Source organism: Procambarus clarkii, chromosome 35, assembly GCF_040958095.1.
Source record: "Procambarus clarkii isolate CNS0578487 chromosome 35, FALCON_Pclarkii_2.0, whole genome shotgun sequence".
In the NCBI taxonomy this organism is placed as follows: domain Eukaryota; kingdom Metazoa; phylum Arthropoda; class Malacostraca; order Decapoda; family Cambaridae; genus Procambarus; species Procambarus clarkii.
Genome location: NC_091184.1, coordinates 14918111 through 14934444, shown reverse-complemented (window position 1 = coordinate 14934444; position 16334 = coordinate 14918111). Strand labels below are relative to the sequence as shown.

The window sequence follows — 16334 nt, the reverse complement described above, 5'->3', positions numbered from 1 at the left end:
TCAACATCTTAGCCCATGATCTCTCCAGAGTTTATGAAGTAGAAGCGACTCCATCTATTACTCCACCACATAACGACGTACTTCTTCCAGAACCGCAGGCTTCGGGGGAGAGTTGTGACGATAATCTTCTTCAAGAGATTGAGCCTGCTCTTCCCTCCAAAAGACGTCGAAATAAACATCTATATAAAACAAGTATAGAAGAAAAATCCAACAACGACAACACCAGCAAGGTTTGCCAGAGCACAAAACGTATGCAGCCAGGAACACCTGCTCCACCTCAAACCGCCAAACTACCTGTCTTGTCGCCGGCTCATCGCTGATTGGCTATGGGTCTAGCTGCAACTACACTCCACCCACCATACTACTTGATGTCTGGGGCCGCCACGACCTCAGTCTTCAGAATATCCTGTGCTTTCGACAGGTTAACACGTCTCTTTGGTAGACTAAAGCCCCTGGCTTACGTGTACTAAGAGAAGTGATAGCTTGAAGCCAATATTCCGACACCTATTTCCATTGTTTGCCATACTCTTGTTATTTGTTCATTTGTCTTAACGTAACTTTTCATTTTACCATTTAATTATTCTTATTACTTTGATTGATTTTATTATACGAATTTGTGTGTCCATTTTATTTATGTTTTGCTTTCTTTAACGTAATTAAAATTTCATTGTTAAAATTTACTTGTGTTTTGTGTGTCTTCTCCTTACCTTACCACAGACGAAGTTCCAGAATTTCAATTTTTTTTTTTATATGTGACGAGGCCATACCCCTAGCTTTTGAACAGCCGAACACCAACGCGTTACCGTCACAATATATATATATATATAATATATATATATATATATATATATATATATATATATATATATATATATATATATATATATATATATATATATATTATTAAATATGACCGAAAAAGTAAGATTAATAATTCTAACACGAATTTTCTCAATCTTTCGTACATTACGCTTCACTGTTGGAGGTAAATCAAAAATCAATTCTCCAAAATTCATTTTTATTTCTAGTCTGACGCGACACGAGCGCGTTTCGTAAAACTTATTACATTTTCAAAGACTTTAGTTCACAAATACACAACTGAATAGAACTTACGCATCTCCGATTTTATATCTACATTTGAGTGAGGTGGAAGGGGTGATGTGGCATTAACACAAGACAGAACAAGATGTGGTATTAATAGGGTATTAATTTCATCAACACAAGACAGAACAAGAGTATTAATAGGGTATTAATTTCATCAACACAAGACAGAACATGAAACAATGGATATTGAATAGAAGTGTTTGTAGAAAGCCTATTGGTCCATATTTCTTGATGCTTCTATATTGGAGCGGAGTCTTGAGGTGGGTAGAATATAGTTGTGCAATAATTGGCTGTTGATTGCTGGTGTTGACTTCTTGATGTGTAGTGCCTCGCAAACGTCAAGCCGCCTGCTATCGCTGTATCTATCTATCTATCGATAGATACAGCGATACCTACTCACCCCTACTCTTAACTGGTTGTACAGTACTCTGCATTTTCTACCATATTGTTCACTCCAGTATGTTGTTATTTTACTGTGCAGATTTGGGACCTGGCCCTCCAATATTTTCCCACTTGTATATTATTTGATATTTCTCCCATCATCTTTCTAGTGAGTACATACGGAGAGCTTTGAGACGATCCCAATAATTTAGATGCTTTATCTCGTTCATGTATCTCGTATATGTTTTCTGTACTCCCTCTATTTCAGCAATCTCTCCTGCTCTAAATGGGGAAGTGAGTACTGAGCAGTACTCAAGATGGGACAGCACAAGTGATTTGAAGAGTACAACCATTGTGATGGGATCCCTGGATTTGAAAGTTCTCGTAATCTATCCTATCATTTTCCTGGCTGCCGCAATATTTGCTTGGTTATGCTCCCTAAAATTTAGGTCATCAGACATCATTATTTCCAAATCCTTTACATGTTTCTTTCCTACTATGGGCAAATTAGATTGTGTTTTGTACCCTGTATTAAGTTTAAGGTTCTCAATTTTACTGTATCTTAGTACCTGGAATTTATCGCTGTTAAACATCACGTTATTTTCTGTAGCCCAGTCGAAAACTTTATTAATATCTGCTTGTAGTTTTTCAATATCTTCAGCAGAGGTAATTTTCATGCTGATTTTTGTGTCATCTGCAAAGGATGATACAAAGCTGTGCCTTGTATTTGAGTCTATATCTGATATGAGAATAAGGCAAAGCCATGGTGCAAGGACTGTACCTTGAGATACTGCAGCTTTTAACTGCTCTTGGACTCGATTTTATATGGTTAACTGTTACTCTCTCTGGTCTATTCGACAGAAAACTGAGTATCCAGCGTCCTACTTTACCAGTTATTCCCATTGACCTCATTTTGTGTGCTATCACTTCATGGTCACATTTATCGAATGCCTTTGCGAATCTGTGTATACTACATCTGAACTCTGTTTTTCTTCTAATGCCTCAGTGATTTTGTCGTAATGGTCAAGTATCTGTGAGAGGCATGATCTTCCTGCTCTAAATCCATGTTGGCCTGGATTGTGGAGGTCATTGGTCTCCATGAAACTAGTGACCTGACTCCTGATCACTCTCTCAAATACAGTAATTTTATTATGTGGGATGTAAGTGCAACTGGTCTATAATTCTTTGCCAATGCTTTGCTACCTCCCTTGTGTGGAGGGGCTATGTCTGCTGCTTTAAGCGCATCTGGTATCTCCCCCGTATCCAAGCTCTTTCTCCACACTATACTGAGTGCCTGTGCTACTGGCACTTTGAATTTCATTATAAATATTGAATTCCATGAGTCTGAACCCGGGGCTGAGTGCATGGGCATATTGTCAATTTCTCTTTCAAAACCTGCCACGCTCGTGTTGATATCAATTATATTTACAGGGGTTTGTATATCACGCATAAAGAAGTTGTCTGGATCTTCCACTTTCATGCTGTGTATCGGGGTGCTAAACATGTCCTCATATTGCTTTTTTAGGATTTCACTAATTTCTTTGTCATCCTCAGTGTATGAACCTTCACTAGTACGAATAGGTCCAATACTGGCAGTGGTTTTTGCTTTTGATTTAGCATATGTGAAGAAATATTTTGGGTATTTCTTTATTTTTTGAATTGCTTTCTGTTTTAGTTGCCTTTCGTCAAGTTGATATGAATGCTTCAGTCTGTTCGATTTCTTCAATCTCCCTGTTTAAATTATTCCTTCTTTGTATGGAAAGTCGTGCCTTCTTCAGCACTTATGTTAACTTTTTTCTTCTTCTGTAATGTCGTCTGTGTTCTCTTTCTACGTTGGACCTTGTGTAGGTTTTTTATTACTTAAACATTTTCCCATTGAATGTTGTAAGCTCCTTGTTTATTTTCTCCGAGTCTATCCTTTTATTATTAAAATTTAATTTGTTGAATAGCCCTTCTCGCTTGTTGTTTCTCTTGGGCCTACTACCGTTATTAATGTTAGTTTCCACTTCAATGAGCAATGATATTGTTCGTGAATATGAGGTCCAGCGTGTTCTCATTCCTAGTCGGTTCTGTAATCTGCTGATTGAGCGAGAATTTGTCACAGAATCTCAGTAGTTCTCTGACCTGTGATTGGTTATTTCCAGGTTGATTTCATGCTATAGTATTACTGTTTACTATTCTCCATTGTAAACTGGGTAGATTGAAGTCTCCAAGGAAGATAATATCTGGTACTGGGTTTGCTAGGTTACCAAGGCTATTTTCTATTTTGTGGATCTGCTCAGTGAATTCCTGAACTGTTGCATCTGGCAGTTTGTATATTAGAATAATAATTAGATTTATATTCTCTACCTTGATTCCAAGTACCTCTACCACCTCATTGGTCAAGTTCAGGAGTTCTGTGCATTCCAGCTCCTCTTTAATGACGTCATCTTGAGGTTATCTTGAGATGATTTCGGGGCTTTTTAGTGTCCCCGCGGCCCGGTCCTTGACCAGGCCTCCACCCACAGGAAGCAGCCCGTGACAGCTGACTAACACCCAGGTACCTATTTTTACTGCTAGGTAACAGGGGCATAGGATGAAAGAAACTGCCCATTGTTTCTCGCCGGCGCCTGGGATCGAACCCAGGACCACAGGATCACAAGTCCAGTGTGCTGTCCGCTCGGCCGACCGGCTCCCTTTGGTTTTATGACCGGTTCCCATGACCAACCACGACCTTACGGACCCCATAGCAGCCAAAGTACAATTTCGACTTTTTGTTAACATATCCATACTCAGGGAAGGGTTTTTGACACTAAAAAAATCCAGAGAATATATTTCCTGCGCACTGGCGGGGGGGGGGGGGGGGGGGGTTGCCGTATTTGGAAGCTGAGCAACCCAGAGGTTAAAATGTTTCTAAAGTGAGACATGGCAATGTCTTTCAACAGGTTTATAACACAGTTTGTCAGGGTGATAATTTTCAAGAAAATGTTTTCCATTTTGCACACCTTCCTTTTATTAGAGAACTATATTTAGGAATACCAAACTCTGTATCGAGAGCAGACACACAGGCACCACTTTCATATTCAGCTACGAGTTCTTTCTTCATCTGTGTCTTGATTCAAACCATTTGTTTTTTTTTTTTGCTTGGCCCTTATCACTAACTTCATAAGTGACATGATGACTTATTTACACTAAGAATATCAAACATATCCAAAATATCCAAGAGAAAAGTGTAGTGGGTTGTGTAGTGAACAACAGCTATGGTGAAACTGAAGCAGCAGAGACGCATGTTTACTTCTGAACGCTTGGCAAACGGATGAACACTGTGTCTGAATACTGTAAAGTGGGAATTGGAAGCAGTGCAAATATTGAGGTTCCTCTGTACAAGGAAATTATGTAAATATTATATAATTTGTATTGAAAAATACAGTACAGTACTGTAATATTACTTTTTGTTGCAACTACATCTAGCTTAACCAAATATTCTTTTCCACAGGATAACAAGCCAGAGGAATGTTCAGTGTGTTTTAACGATTATGGCGACAATCAGCTACGGCCTCGCACACTGCCGTGCGGCCACACATTCTGCTCCCAGTGTATTGACAATGCTATCAAGAATGGTCAGGTGACCTGCCCCAGCTGCCGGGCCCAGCACGCTGCCACAGCTGCTACTCAGTTCCCAATCAGTTATGGTATGGAGGCCCTTATCAGAAAACTAAAAGGTATTGAGGTTGTGCCAGGGGTAACAGTACCAGCAAAACCCATTAAAACTCCTGCGAGAGGAATCAGCAAGAAGTTACGCTCCCTGGTGCAGGAGCAGAAGAGCACCATCAGCAGCCTCATTACTAGCTGTGAAGAGGTACTGTCCCAGCTGGGGGAGTACCGGGGAGAGCTGGGGGACTGGAAGACTCACCACCTCCAGCTCCAGGACAGACTCTATGCTCTGGTAGAGCAGAACAAGTCAGCAATGAAGCTTTTGGAACTGGAGGATACCAGTGTGGTGAATATGACAACACAAGGAGAGGAAGGGAAGACTCAGCTGCAGGCCATGTTGGGGAGCCTCGACACAGTCAACACCCCACAGGAGGTTGACACAACCATAGACACAGCTGATGAGTGCAGCATGAAGATAGAAGATTGGCTCCAGAAGTGCCAGACGCACTTCCCAGATGTCAAGACTGTCCACACCTCAGTGAAGGTACGTTGCTGAAGGTCACATTGTTCTCACCCAACTGTGTGTAGTATTGCCTCTATATAAACACTTTTGACATAGAGACACATCAAGATGAGAGTAGACTTTATATATAGGAAACTTTCTGGGGGGAAGCCCCTTCGGCTCCACGAAGCTATCCGGACTGATATGAATGTATTAGACCCTAGCATCAGTCAAGCGAATGGAGTTCTAGGCCTAACGGGGACCACGAGCCAGAACCTAGCCTCCCCTCAGAAAGGCACGACGAGCAATGGCCTATAGAAACCCCCGTGTGGTTGAAAGCATTCTATATCTGCCATCGACCGGGTAATGCACCCAGAAAAGTAGGCATCCCAAAACAAACCTCTATTCTGGTTAAAAGATTGCTACTGGAAGCCGAACTATTGGACAGAACTCCCCAAATGAAAAATGAGCAAACGAACATGGTGTCACAACCTTCACCGTGCCGCCATCTGCGCAGCAACCCTCCCTCCCCGGGAGGGAGTAGGGGAGCCCCAGACCCCCGTGCCGGCTATCCACACACCAGTTCTGTGGCTGATGTGCTTCCTGGACGGTTGTGCGACTCTGGCTCTGAATTTTCCAGTGTTGTGCCTTGTGATGTGGTCCTGTCCTGTGGTGGTGTGCGAGCCAGGAGAACCAGTACTCGGTCTGCTTGCGTCTAGGGTTACCTTCCCTAGGTAGGTAGCCCTAGAGTACTGCCTGTAAGTACTGCCCATGGAGCTTGGGGCTACCTTCCACAAATCACCTTTGGGGTCTACCTCTGCTGTAGGCTTTTGCTGCGTGATGATTACCCTCCATTGGAGTCAGCTGGGGTGCTTCATGCACCCCTCTTTGTCTCTGGGAAGGAGGTAGTTTTCGTCACTGGTTGGGATGCAAGGTATTGTGCAGCTAGTTGTCACCTACTCATAGTGGCCGGCTCTGTTCCGCCTGGGCACGTTGTGCTCCTGCGAGGTTTTTTGTTTTTTTATTGTTTTTGTTTTCCTGCCTGGTGGGGGGTCTGCCCCTTGGTTTTGGTCCTCACCCAATTATATCTTGGTAGTCCTCTACTAGGTACCCGTGAGTGTACATGTCTCGTGAGTTCAGCAATTTGGAGTTTGTTTTGGTAATTTTTGGCGCTGGTTAGCAGTACTTAGTCTAGACTTCCCCTAGTGAGAATATACGACGAAGGGCCCTGGAAAACCCCATGTGGCTCAGTGGTCTGATGGAGGCGTCCCTCGAGTCCCATCTTGCTTTGTACGAGTTTTAAAGGTTGCTCTGTCTTCTTATCTCAGGGTGACATTCACTGTTTGTGCCTCCGTCATGCTGCCTGTTGGGTCGGTGACACCTTCAACCTGGAGTTCTGCGAGTTTTGTTCCTTGTTTGTACTCCAATACACCCAGTCCACTGATAATGATCTTCGGGTGCAGGCAGCTACGGCATTGCATGCGCGTTTTAGGTTGCTGCAATGAGCTAGGTTGGATGCTCACCCGGAAGCCCTGAGACTGCCCCATGTTTGGTTATAGGGACCCAGATTTGGGGGTGTTAGTCGTTTCGACTTTGGTTTCGTTAGTGCCCCCTTGTCCTTCCCCTGCTGTTGTTCGTTTTGTTCCTTCCCCCTCCCCCTTGCTTCTGGCTCCGATGCGTCTGAGAGTTTCAGAGTCGGGGTAGGGTTTAGTTGGTGTTGAGACTCTGACAGTTTCAGGGGATGCCCCTTCCTGTGTGACGATGGAGGCATTCAAGCCTGTTCCTTCAGCTGGTGCTTCTGGGATTGACCAGTGGGCCCTCTTTGTTCCAGCTTTTCCGGCGGCTTCTGCCTTTTCTTTTGAGGCAGGGGGCTTGGAGGACGGCTCAGCCCCGGGTCCTGATGTGGAGGCTCCCGGGGCGGGTGGAGGGGTTGACTTGGGAGGCTTGGGCCCATTACACCCCGCTTGGTTTTTGGTGCTCTCTGAGCAGGGCTTGTTACAGGGGGTTGGGTTTTCTTATCTTCCCTCCCTGTACGAGTTTGATATGGTGTCGACCCCTCCCCAGATTCGGTTCTGTGTTTCCTTGTGTGCTTCAGTCCAGTCCTTCCGGAGGTTTTTGGCCTCTTGCATCCTGCCTCATGAGGTGCAGGAGGCTCTTATGGTGGTTCAGGTTTACCTGGGGGACAACTTTGAGCACCTCAATGCGTGCTTGTTCGCCCCTGCCCTTCCTCGGGATGGCGGCATTGTGCAGCTTCACATGCAGGTTCTCACCCTTTTAACTGCACTGGTTGCTGAGGATTTTTGCGCCCGTAGCCTTTTGGTGTTGGTCTTGCGGTTCTTTTTCCTTCTCGAGTGGTCTTTGAATTGACTTGAGGAGGACATGGAGGCACTTGGGACCGATCCTGGGTCTAATGGTTTTGGGTTGGTTTTGGTAGTGCGGGCATCGTCTGCCCTGTTGAAGCTGTTCGCATTGATCCTGCGGGATGTGGTGTCTGTTTTTTGTTTCTTATCTCGCATGTCGGCAGGCAGTGATCGTTCAATCCGTGGAATCAGCTTGGGCTCTGGTTCTTAGGTTTCTTTGCCTGTTTGTCCTTTGCTGTTTGCAGAGTCTGCGGTGGTGCAGTATCTTCAGGTAGCTTTTTCCGGTTGCCGTCCCATTTCGAACTTGTCTTGTTTGTTCTCCAGGGGGCCTGTGGGGAGGTCGTCCCAGAAGGGTTGTGCCAGGGCTTAGGGTTCCTCTTGTCGTGGTAGGCCAGTGGTGCCAGTTTTGGGGACGACACAGCCTTCAGAACTGACGATGGCTGGTTAGCGTGATCGCTCTGCTCATAATGGGCTTTTCATATTGTTTCTGATGGCCTGCGGTGGTGTTGGGTGGCCTCTCCTCCTTTAGGGGGTTCAGGGCTGGTGGGTGGGTCCCTCAGGTGGGTCCTGCATGTTCCGGTTCTGAAACGGGACTGTGCAGACCTGCAGTTCACTCTGGACTTGTTCTATCTGAACCCTTGGGTCTCCTGCCCCTCCTTTCGGATGTCTACCCTGTCCCAGGTCTGTCTTTTCTTGGAGCCGGGCACTTGGATGGTGTCCCTTGACTCCGGGATGCATATTGGCATGTCCCAATTCATCTGGGGTTCAGGGACTGGCTTGGTTTTTTTGTGGGGCATCAGGCTTACCATTTTCATTGCCTTCCATTCGGCTCGAATCTGGCACCTTGCGTGTTCACACGCCTTACCCAGGTCGTGGTGGCCCATCTGCTTTTCTTAAGGGTTCGGGTTTTGGCCTACCTCGATGACTGGCTGGTGTGGGCTCCCAGCCAGTCCGCATGTCTGCTCGCCAGGGATTTGTTTTTTCCCAGCTCGCCTGATTCGGGTTCCTGGTGAGCTGGAGAAGTCCCATCTGGTTCGCTCTCAGGTTCGGTCTTGGCTGGGTCTTGTGTGGGACTCTCGGAGTGCTTCCTTGTCTCTTCCTCCGGAGGCCCTTTGGCAGCAGTCCCGCCTTCGCCTGTTTCTGGGGGGCTCCCGGGTCACCCGGCGGTTGCTCGAGGGTTTGTGCGGGAGTCTGAGCTTAGCAGTTATGGTCTACCCATCGGGTTGGGTTTGGCTTCGTTGGCTGTTCTGATTCCTTTGGGGTCATCCCTTTGGCCTCTCTCGCGATTGCTGGGTTTGGCCTCTGGGGGCCTTGCATCAGTTGCTGAGTCGCTGACTTCCTCTTTGGGTTTTTCGGGGGTTCACTGCCTTGCTGCCTACCCGAGCCCTCGCTCAATGTGTTCATGGACGCATTGTCTTTAGTCTGGGGGCTTTATGACCAGTGCTCAGAGGACCAGTCAGGGGCGGTGAGGTCTTTCCTTCCTGACCCACCGCTTGATGTGGGAGTTCGCGGCGGTGTGGCTGTCACTTCGTAGGGTTCAAGTTGCTCGCGGATTGATGGTCAGGCTCCATTTGGAGTGCTCCCCAGTGGTTCATTGCTGGGGTTCGATGTGGTCTTTGGCTCATTGGGGCTGGTCGCTTCGGTTGACTCGTCTGCTGAGTTCTCGGTGTTCGGCTCTCCTGGCAGTTCACGTTCAGGGGGGTGTCCAACGTCCTGGCGGACGGCCTGTCTTGGTTCATTCCACTGTCCACGGAATGGACAGTCGACGCTGACTCGTTCAATTGGCTCTGCCGGACATACGGGCTCCTGGAGGTGGACCTCTTTGCATCTGCATGGTTGGGGCGCCTCCCATTATATGTGGCACCCTTCCCCAACTGCAAGGCTGTCAGGGTCGACGCCTTCAGGCAGGACTGGTCAAGGTGGGGTTTCCTCTACCTCTTCCCCCTGGTTCAGCTGTTACTCCAGGTCCTAACTCGCTTGGAGACTACCGAGGGAGAGTAGTCCTCTTAGCTCCTTGGTGGCCGGCCCAGCCTTGGTTTCAGGTGCTGCTTGCTCGATGTCCGAACCCCGCGGGTCTTCCCGTGGCTCTGCCGATTTCAGTAGATCGGACTGGTCCGTTACGTAGCTGGTTCTATCTTCTCCTTGAGTCTTCATGTCTGGTCTTTTTGATGTGGGTCTATCTCCGTTTGTATGGTGATCAGGTGGCTTTGTTAATGGTGTCCCACCTGCATGCTTCATCTCTGTAGCAGTATGAAGTTTCCTGGCGGTCCTTCCGTTATTTCTTATCCCTTCATAGGTCTCTGATAGGGTTGTCCTCTTCTTCCTTTCGTTGTTGTTTTGGGACCGTCATCTTATGCAGATTACTGTATAAACCCGCTAATCCGGACTATATGGGTAGGACCCCATGCCAGATTAGCCGGTTTTCTGGATTAACATACTTTTTCACCGCGTGAGTCCAAAAGTGACCATTTCCAAAAATGTTTGTACAGACAACCACTTGGTTTGCAAACTTAAGTTATCCAAAGGCAGGCATGGAGGGAGCTGTCAAGTCAGTCAAGTCAGTCAGTCCAGTCCAGTCAGTGGAGGAGAGGTAGTGAGGGATGTGTAATTACCTAAGTGTAGTTACAGGATGAGAGCTACGCTCGTGGTGTCCCGTCTTCCCATCACTCTTTGTCATATAACGCTATGAAATTACTGACGGTTTTGGCCTCCACCACCTTCTCACCTAACTTGTTCCAACCGTCTACCACTCTGTTTACAAAAGTGAATTTTCTTATATTTCTCCGGCAGCTTTGTTTCGTTAGTTTAAATCTATGACCTCTTGTTCTTGAAGTTCCAGGTCTCGGAATTCTTCCCAATCAATTTTATTGATTCTTGTTACTATTTTGAACGTAGTGATCATATTGCCTCTTTTTCTTCTATCCTCTAGTTTTTGCATATTTAATGCCTCTAACCTTTCCTCGTAGCTCTTGTCCTTCAGTTCTGGGAGCCACTTAGTGGCATGTCATTGCACCTTTTCCAGTTTGTTGATGTGCTTCTTATGATATGAGCACCATACAACCGCTGCATATTCCAGTTTTGGTCTAACAAAAGTCGTGAACAATTTCTTTAGTATTTCTCCATCCATGTATTTAAAAGCAATTCTGAAATTAGTGTAGCATAGGCTTCTCGCACAATGTTCTTAATGTGGTCCTCAGGTGACAGTTTTCTATCTAGAACCACCCCTAGATCCCTTTTTTTCAGAATTCTTTAAAGATTACTCACATAATTTATAGGTTGTGTGGGGTCTATGTTCTCCAGTTCCACATTCCATAACATGGCATTTAGTCACATTAAATTCCATTTGCCAAGTGTTGCTCCATATACTTATTTTGTCAAGGTCTTCTTGAAGGGCATGACAATCATCTAGGTTTCTTATCTTCCCTATTATCTTAGCATCATCAGCGAACATGTTCATATAATTCTGTATTCCCACAGGTAGATCATTTATGTAGACAATGAACATTACCGGTGCAATAACTGAACCCTGTGGTACTCCACTCGTGACATTCCTCCAATCTGATATCTTGCCTCAGTTTACGGCCCTCATTTTTCTGTCAGGAAATTTTTCATCCATGTTAGAAGCTTACCTGTCACCCTCCAATATGTTCCAGTTTCCAGAGCAACCTCTTATGGGGAACTCTGTCGAAAGCCTTTTTTAGGTCCAGATAGATGCAATCAACCCAACCATCTCTTTCCTGTAAGATCTCTGTGGCTCGATCATAGAAACTAAGTTCGTTACACAGGATCTTCCAGATCGAAAACCATACTGTTTGTCTGATATTATATTGTTTTTCTCCAGGTATTGTACCCATTTAGCTTTAATTACTTTTTTTCCCAATATTTTGACTATTACACTTGTCAATGATACAGGTCTATAATTAAGGGGGTCTTCCCTGCTTCCACATTTGTAGATTGGAACTATGTTAGCCTTTTTCCACACATCAGCTACAACTCCTGTAAACAGGGGTGCCTGAAAAGTCAGTTGAAGTGGAATGCTGAGCTCAGGTGCACATTCTCTTAGAACCCATGGTGAAACTCCATCTGGACCAACTGCTTTGTTCTTACTTAGCTCCTTGAGCATTTTTTCCACGTCGTTTCTAGGCACCTCTATGTGCTCTATGTTGTTCTCTGGAATTCTTATTGTGTCTGGTTCCCTGAAGACTTCATTTTGTACAAACACCCTTTGGAATTTTTTGTTTAATGTTTCACATATTTCCTTTTCATTTTCTGTGAATCTATTTCCCATTTTCAACCTCTGAATATTATCCTTTACCTGCAGTTTGTTGTTTATGAATTTATAGAATATACCTGGTTCTGTTTTACATTTGTCTGCAATCCCTTTTTCAAAACTTCTTTCTGCCTCTCTCCTCACTGCCATGTAGTTGTTTCTCGCATCTTTGTATCGCTGGTATTTTTGGGGGTTTGGCCTCTTCCTGTATTGAATCCATTTTTATGTCTTTTGGTCTCTGGCCTTCTCGCAATTTCTATTGAACCAATCCTGTTTCCTAGTTCTGCATCTCTGTTTTGGTATAAATTTTTTTGTGCCTTTATCATATACTTCACAAAACTTGACATACATCTCATTCACTTCCTTGCCTAGCAACAAGTCTGTCCAATTATACTCACTAACAAAAATTCTAAGGTCGCCATAATGTCCTCTCCTGAAGTCAGGTTTTTCAACTGCTTCAACCACCTTATTTTCTTCCAGACTATAAAGCATTGCATATTTTATTCCCAAAAAGACATGGTCATTTTTACCCAAAAATGAAGGTACTGTTTGTCAAATATTTCTTCCTCCTTCCTGGTAAATATCAAATCTAGCATGGAGGGAACGTCCCCTTCCCTCATCCTCGTAGCTTGTTTAACATGTTGATACAAGAATGTTTCCAGGATGAGGTCTACAAATCTACAGGTCCAAAAATCTTCTGTTTTAGCTTCATATGCTTCCCAGTCTATGGATTTCAAGTTGATGTCGCTGACTATCAACAGTCATGATCTATCGTTATCCGCTCTCGCTATAATCTCTCTCATTATTGTTATAAAACCTTCTCATTTACTATCTAGCTCCTCCTTTGACCATGTGCTGCTTGGCGGTGGACTATATGCATTTATGATCATTAGTTTATCATCCTCATGGCAGATCTCTAGTGCTATTATGTCAACTTCTTGTGGATTGTCAGTCATTATTTCGTTCACCTTTTGGTGTTCTTTCACTAGCACAGCAACATCACTGCCTTTCCTAATTTTTCTGTCCCGTCTCCAAATTGAGTAACCCCTTGGGAATATGACCTCATTTAAAATAACATCTTCAAGTTTTGTCTCCGTGAGTGCAACAATTTCTGGTGTCTGCAGCTGTATTACATCACTTAACTCCAGTATCTTCAATCTCACTCCATCTATGTTGGTGTATGCAATCTTCAGGAACTTGTTTCCCCTCTCCTTATTCTTCACTCCCCCTCTCTCTAATGCTTTTGTTGGTTTGCCTTTATGTACCACTTTACTGGTCTGCCTATCCCTATCACTTTGTAGAAAAAAGAATTGATTTCTTCTTCATTCCTGCTCTCATTTAAACTTTTTGCCTCGGCGAGGTTCAGTTTCAGCTTCTTTCTATCTTCTTTTGAAAGATCTCGTCTTAACGACCACACTTTCCCATCCTCATCACTTTGTAATTTTCTAGCATTATTTAGTACTTCTTCCATCTGTTTGGCACCATTTAGGGTGATCCTCAAAGGTCGATCTTTCCATTTTACATACCTGCCTATTCTCCTGTAGTCGCACACATTCTCTATGGTTGTAAGACCTTCCACGAGGCCAACAATTTTATCTACTACTTTCGCTTCTTCTACAGCTCTTTCTGACCTAGATGTTATCTTCTTTTCTTTGCAGCCAAAAATTATCAGAGAATTACTCCGATCAACTGTGTTTTGCACCAACTTCGGGTTAGATCTATCTCAAGATAGATGCCAATTTCGTTCTGACTTCCAGCCTAATATTTGTTTTATCTTGATTACTGCAGTGTTTGGCTTCCTTTACTGCTTCTTCAATTTTTTCCTTCTCCTTGGCCACTTGTGCATAGGTGAGTTGCATATCCTTCTTGCACTGTTCTATTCCCTGTGTAACTTCCTCCATCTGTGCTGACAAAAGCTGTTTCTCCTGTTGAATTTCCTTACCTAACCTATTGTAGTTATTTATGTTTAAATTTATTTTAACTTCTTTCAAAATTATTTTTAAGAGTTTATTTTCTTCTTCCATGGCTTTGCAATTTGTTTCCAATTGATTCTTATCCATGCACAAGTCTTTCACTAAACCCTCAAGACATAAAACTTTGCTATTTAAATGGTCATTACTTTCTTTCAATTTACTAATTATTTCTACATGAGAGTTCACTATAGTATCTAATTTTACCGACTTGTTGTATAGACTGGGTATATCAATGCTTTCTTCATTGAATCCAGCAAAATCAAGCTCTGTTTTGTATTTCCTCTTGCAGGCGGCCATCTTGACTGTTCTTCTCTGCACTGGAAACACTAGGGCAACTTTTTCTCATCCAATTTTTCACTTCCCTTGGCACATTCCTGTTATCTCACCTATTTTTCAAAAGCACTATACCTTTATGTTCTCTGGGACACCACTCACTATCATCATCCTGTACTACAATACTTAGGATTGTTGAAATATGCTGAAGCTCCTTCGATGCAAGTGTTGACCCTGGGGGTGTCACCTTTTTGAAAAGGTGTGTTATGAAGTCAGCGTGTTAATTCACTGACAAAGCACCGAACAAAGTCTCCCACCCATATTAAAATTTATATCTTAGCTTTATGCTATTAAATGTTGATTTTTGTGTTAAGTGTACAGTCTTATGATAAATTAATAATCATTAACATGTTTTATTGCTTCCTGTTTATTAATTAAACAAATACATTTTTACTTATGTATTATGGACAGTTGAACTATGTGACCAGTATAGCAGTGTGTGTATACGGCATGTGGGGGGTGGGGGTGGGGGAGGTGTGTCGGTGGTGGGGGAGGGCTGGCTCACTCCAATAACCCTAACACACTCGACCCCGTTAGACAGATTTGTTTCTTAAATTCTGGATGTACATGCTCATATATATTTTTGGGTACAGATTTTGTTTAATAATATTATTAGGATAATAAAAAGTTATAAAATTACTTGTTTTATGAATGGTTTATTATATTTAATGGAAATTCTCCAGGCTATTTCTGGCTGGCAATCTACTGCCACCTACAGAAGGATCTCTTGGGAAGGGAGGCAGTGAATGTGAGTGGGACAGAGGAAGTGAGCAGCAGTGAGGGTGACTCCCTCCCTTCATGACTCCCTCACTTCTCGGTGGTGGTGTACAATGAGTGTTAGGCTGTTGATTTGGCCAAATATCTGCTAGTCCGGCTTCCATGGAAATTTTCGCCAGATAGAGAGATAACTTTATCCGGCCATGATTTTTGCCAGATTAGGGCATTTTCCGGATTGGCGGATTTCGGATTAGTGGGTTTCTACAATACTGTCACCTCATATCGTGCTGCGCTGGCAGAGCCACTGCAGCTTGCGTTCGGCATTGATGTTTCTTCTGCACTGTTCCCCAAGCTGTCTCGTGTTGTTTTACCTCCAGCCTGCTTATGTGCCTCCTGAACCGTCCTGGTCGTTGGACCGGATGCTCTTTTTTCTGTCTTCTCGGTTTGTGTGGCCCCTTTGGTTCAGGACTGTTTCTCCAAGGCTCTTTTCTTGTTGGCATTGGCCTCTGGGGGGTTTGGGTTGGGAAGCTTCATACTCTCCTCCTGCACAGGGGTTTTCTGCTCTCTTGGTCCCGGTGGTAGGTTTTTTCGGTTGCAGCCGTCTCCTTCTTTTCTGGCAAAGAATGAGACTGCTACTTTCTATAGTGGTCCTTAGGTTGTTGATGCTTTGTTGGTTCGGCCAGGGGGTGCGTCATGTGTTGTGTCCGGTTGCGGCTTTCCGCTGTTACATGCGTGCCACGGCCTCGGTGGCCGGGGACATGCTTTGGGTTGACCTGGTTTCCCAACTTCCCTTTTCCAGGGTTCGGGTCTCCCAGGTCATCCACAGGGTTATTTGGTCAAGCCAGCCTGCGGTCTATCCTTGTGCCCACGACGTTTGTAAGTTTGCTGTGTAGGCTGCCGTCTTCGGTAACATGTCTTGGCCTGACATTCGGTCATTCCTTAGTCTGGTATGTGTCGCATTGGGTCGGCAGTTGCAGCCAGTTGTCTCGACTTCAAGTTGAGGAGCGAGTGGCGACCGTCTCCCGGGTAAGTCCCTCCTTTTGTTGTCTTTGGGTAAGTAG

The 16334-nt window shown here is 44.4% G+C and overlaps 1 protein-coding gene across 2 annotated transcripts in view; it reads left to right on the top strand.

The window, feature by feature from the left end:
• Window positions 1–16334, top strand: part of LOC138371369 (uncharacterized) — a 560082-nt gene that overhangs the window by 338038 nt on the left and 205710 nt on the right. For both annotated transcript variants that reach the window (XM_069336150.1, XM_069336149.1), the window contains exon 3: window positions 4961–5662. In XM_069336150.1, coding sequence (XP_069192251.1) covers window positions 4961–5662 — 702 coding nt within the window. The remainder of the gene's footprint in view (window positions 1–4960; window positions 5663–16334) is intronic.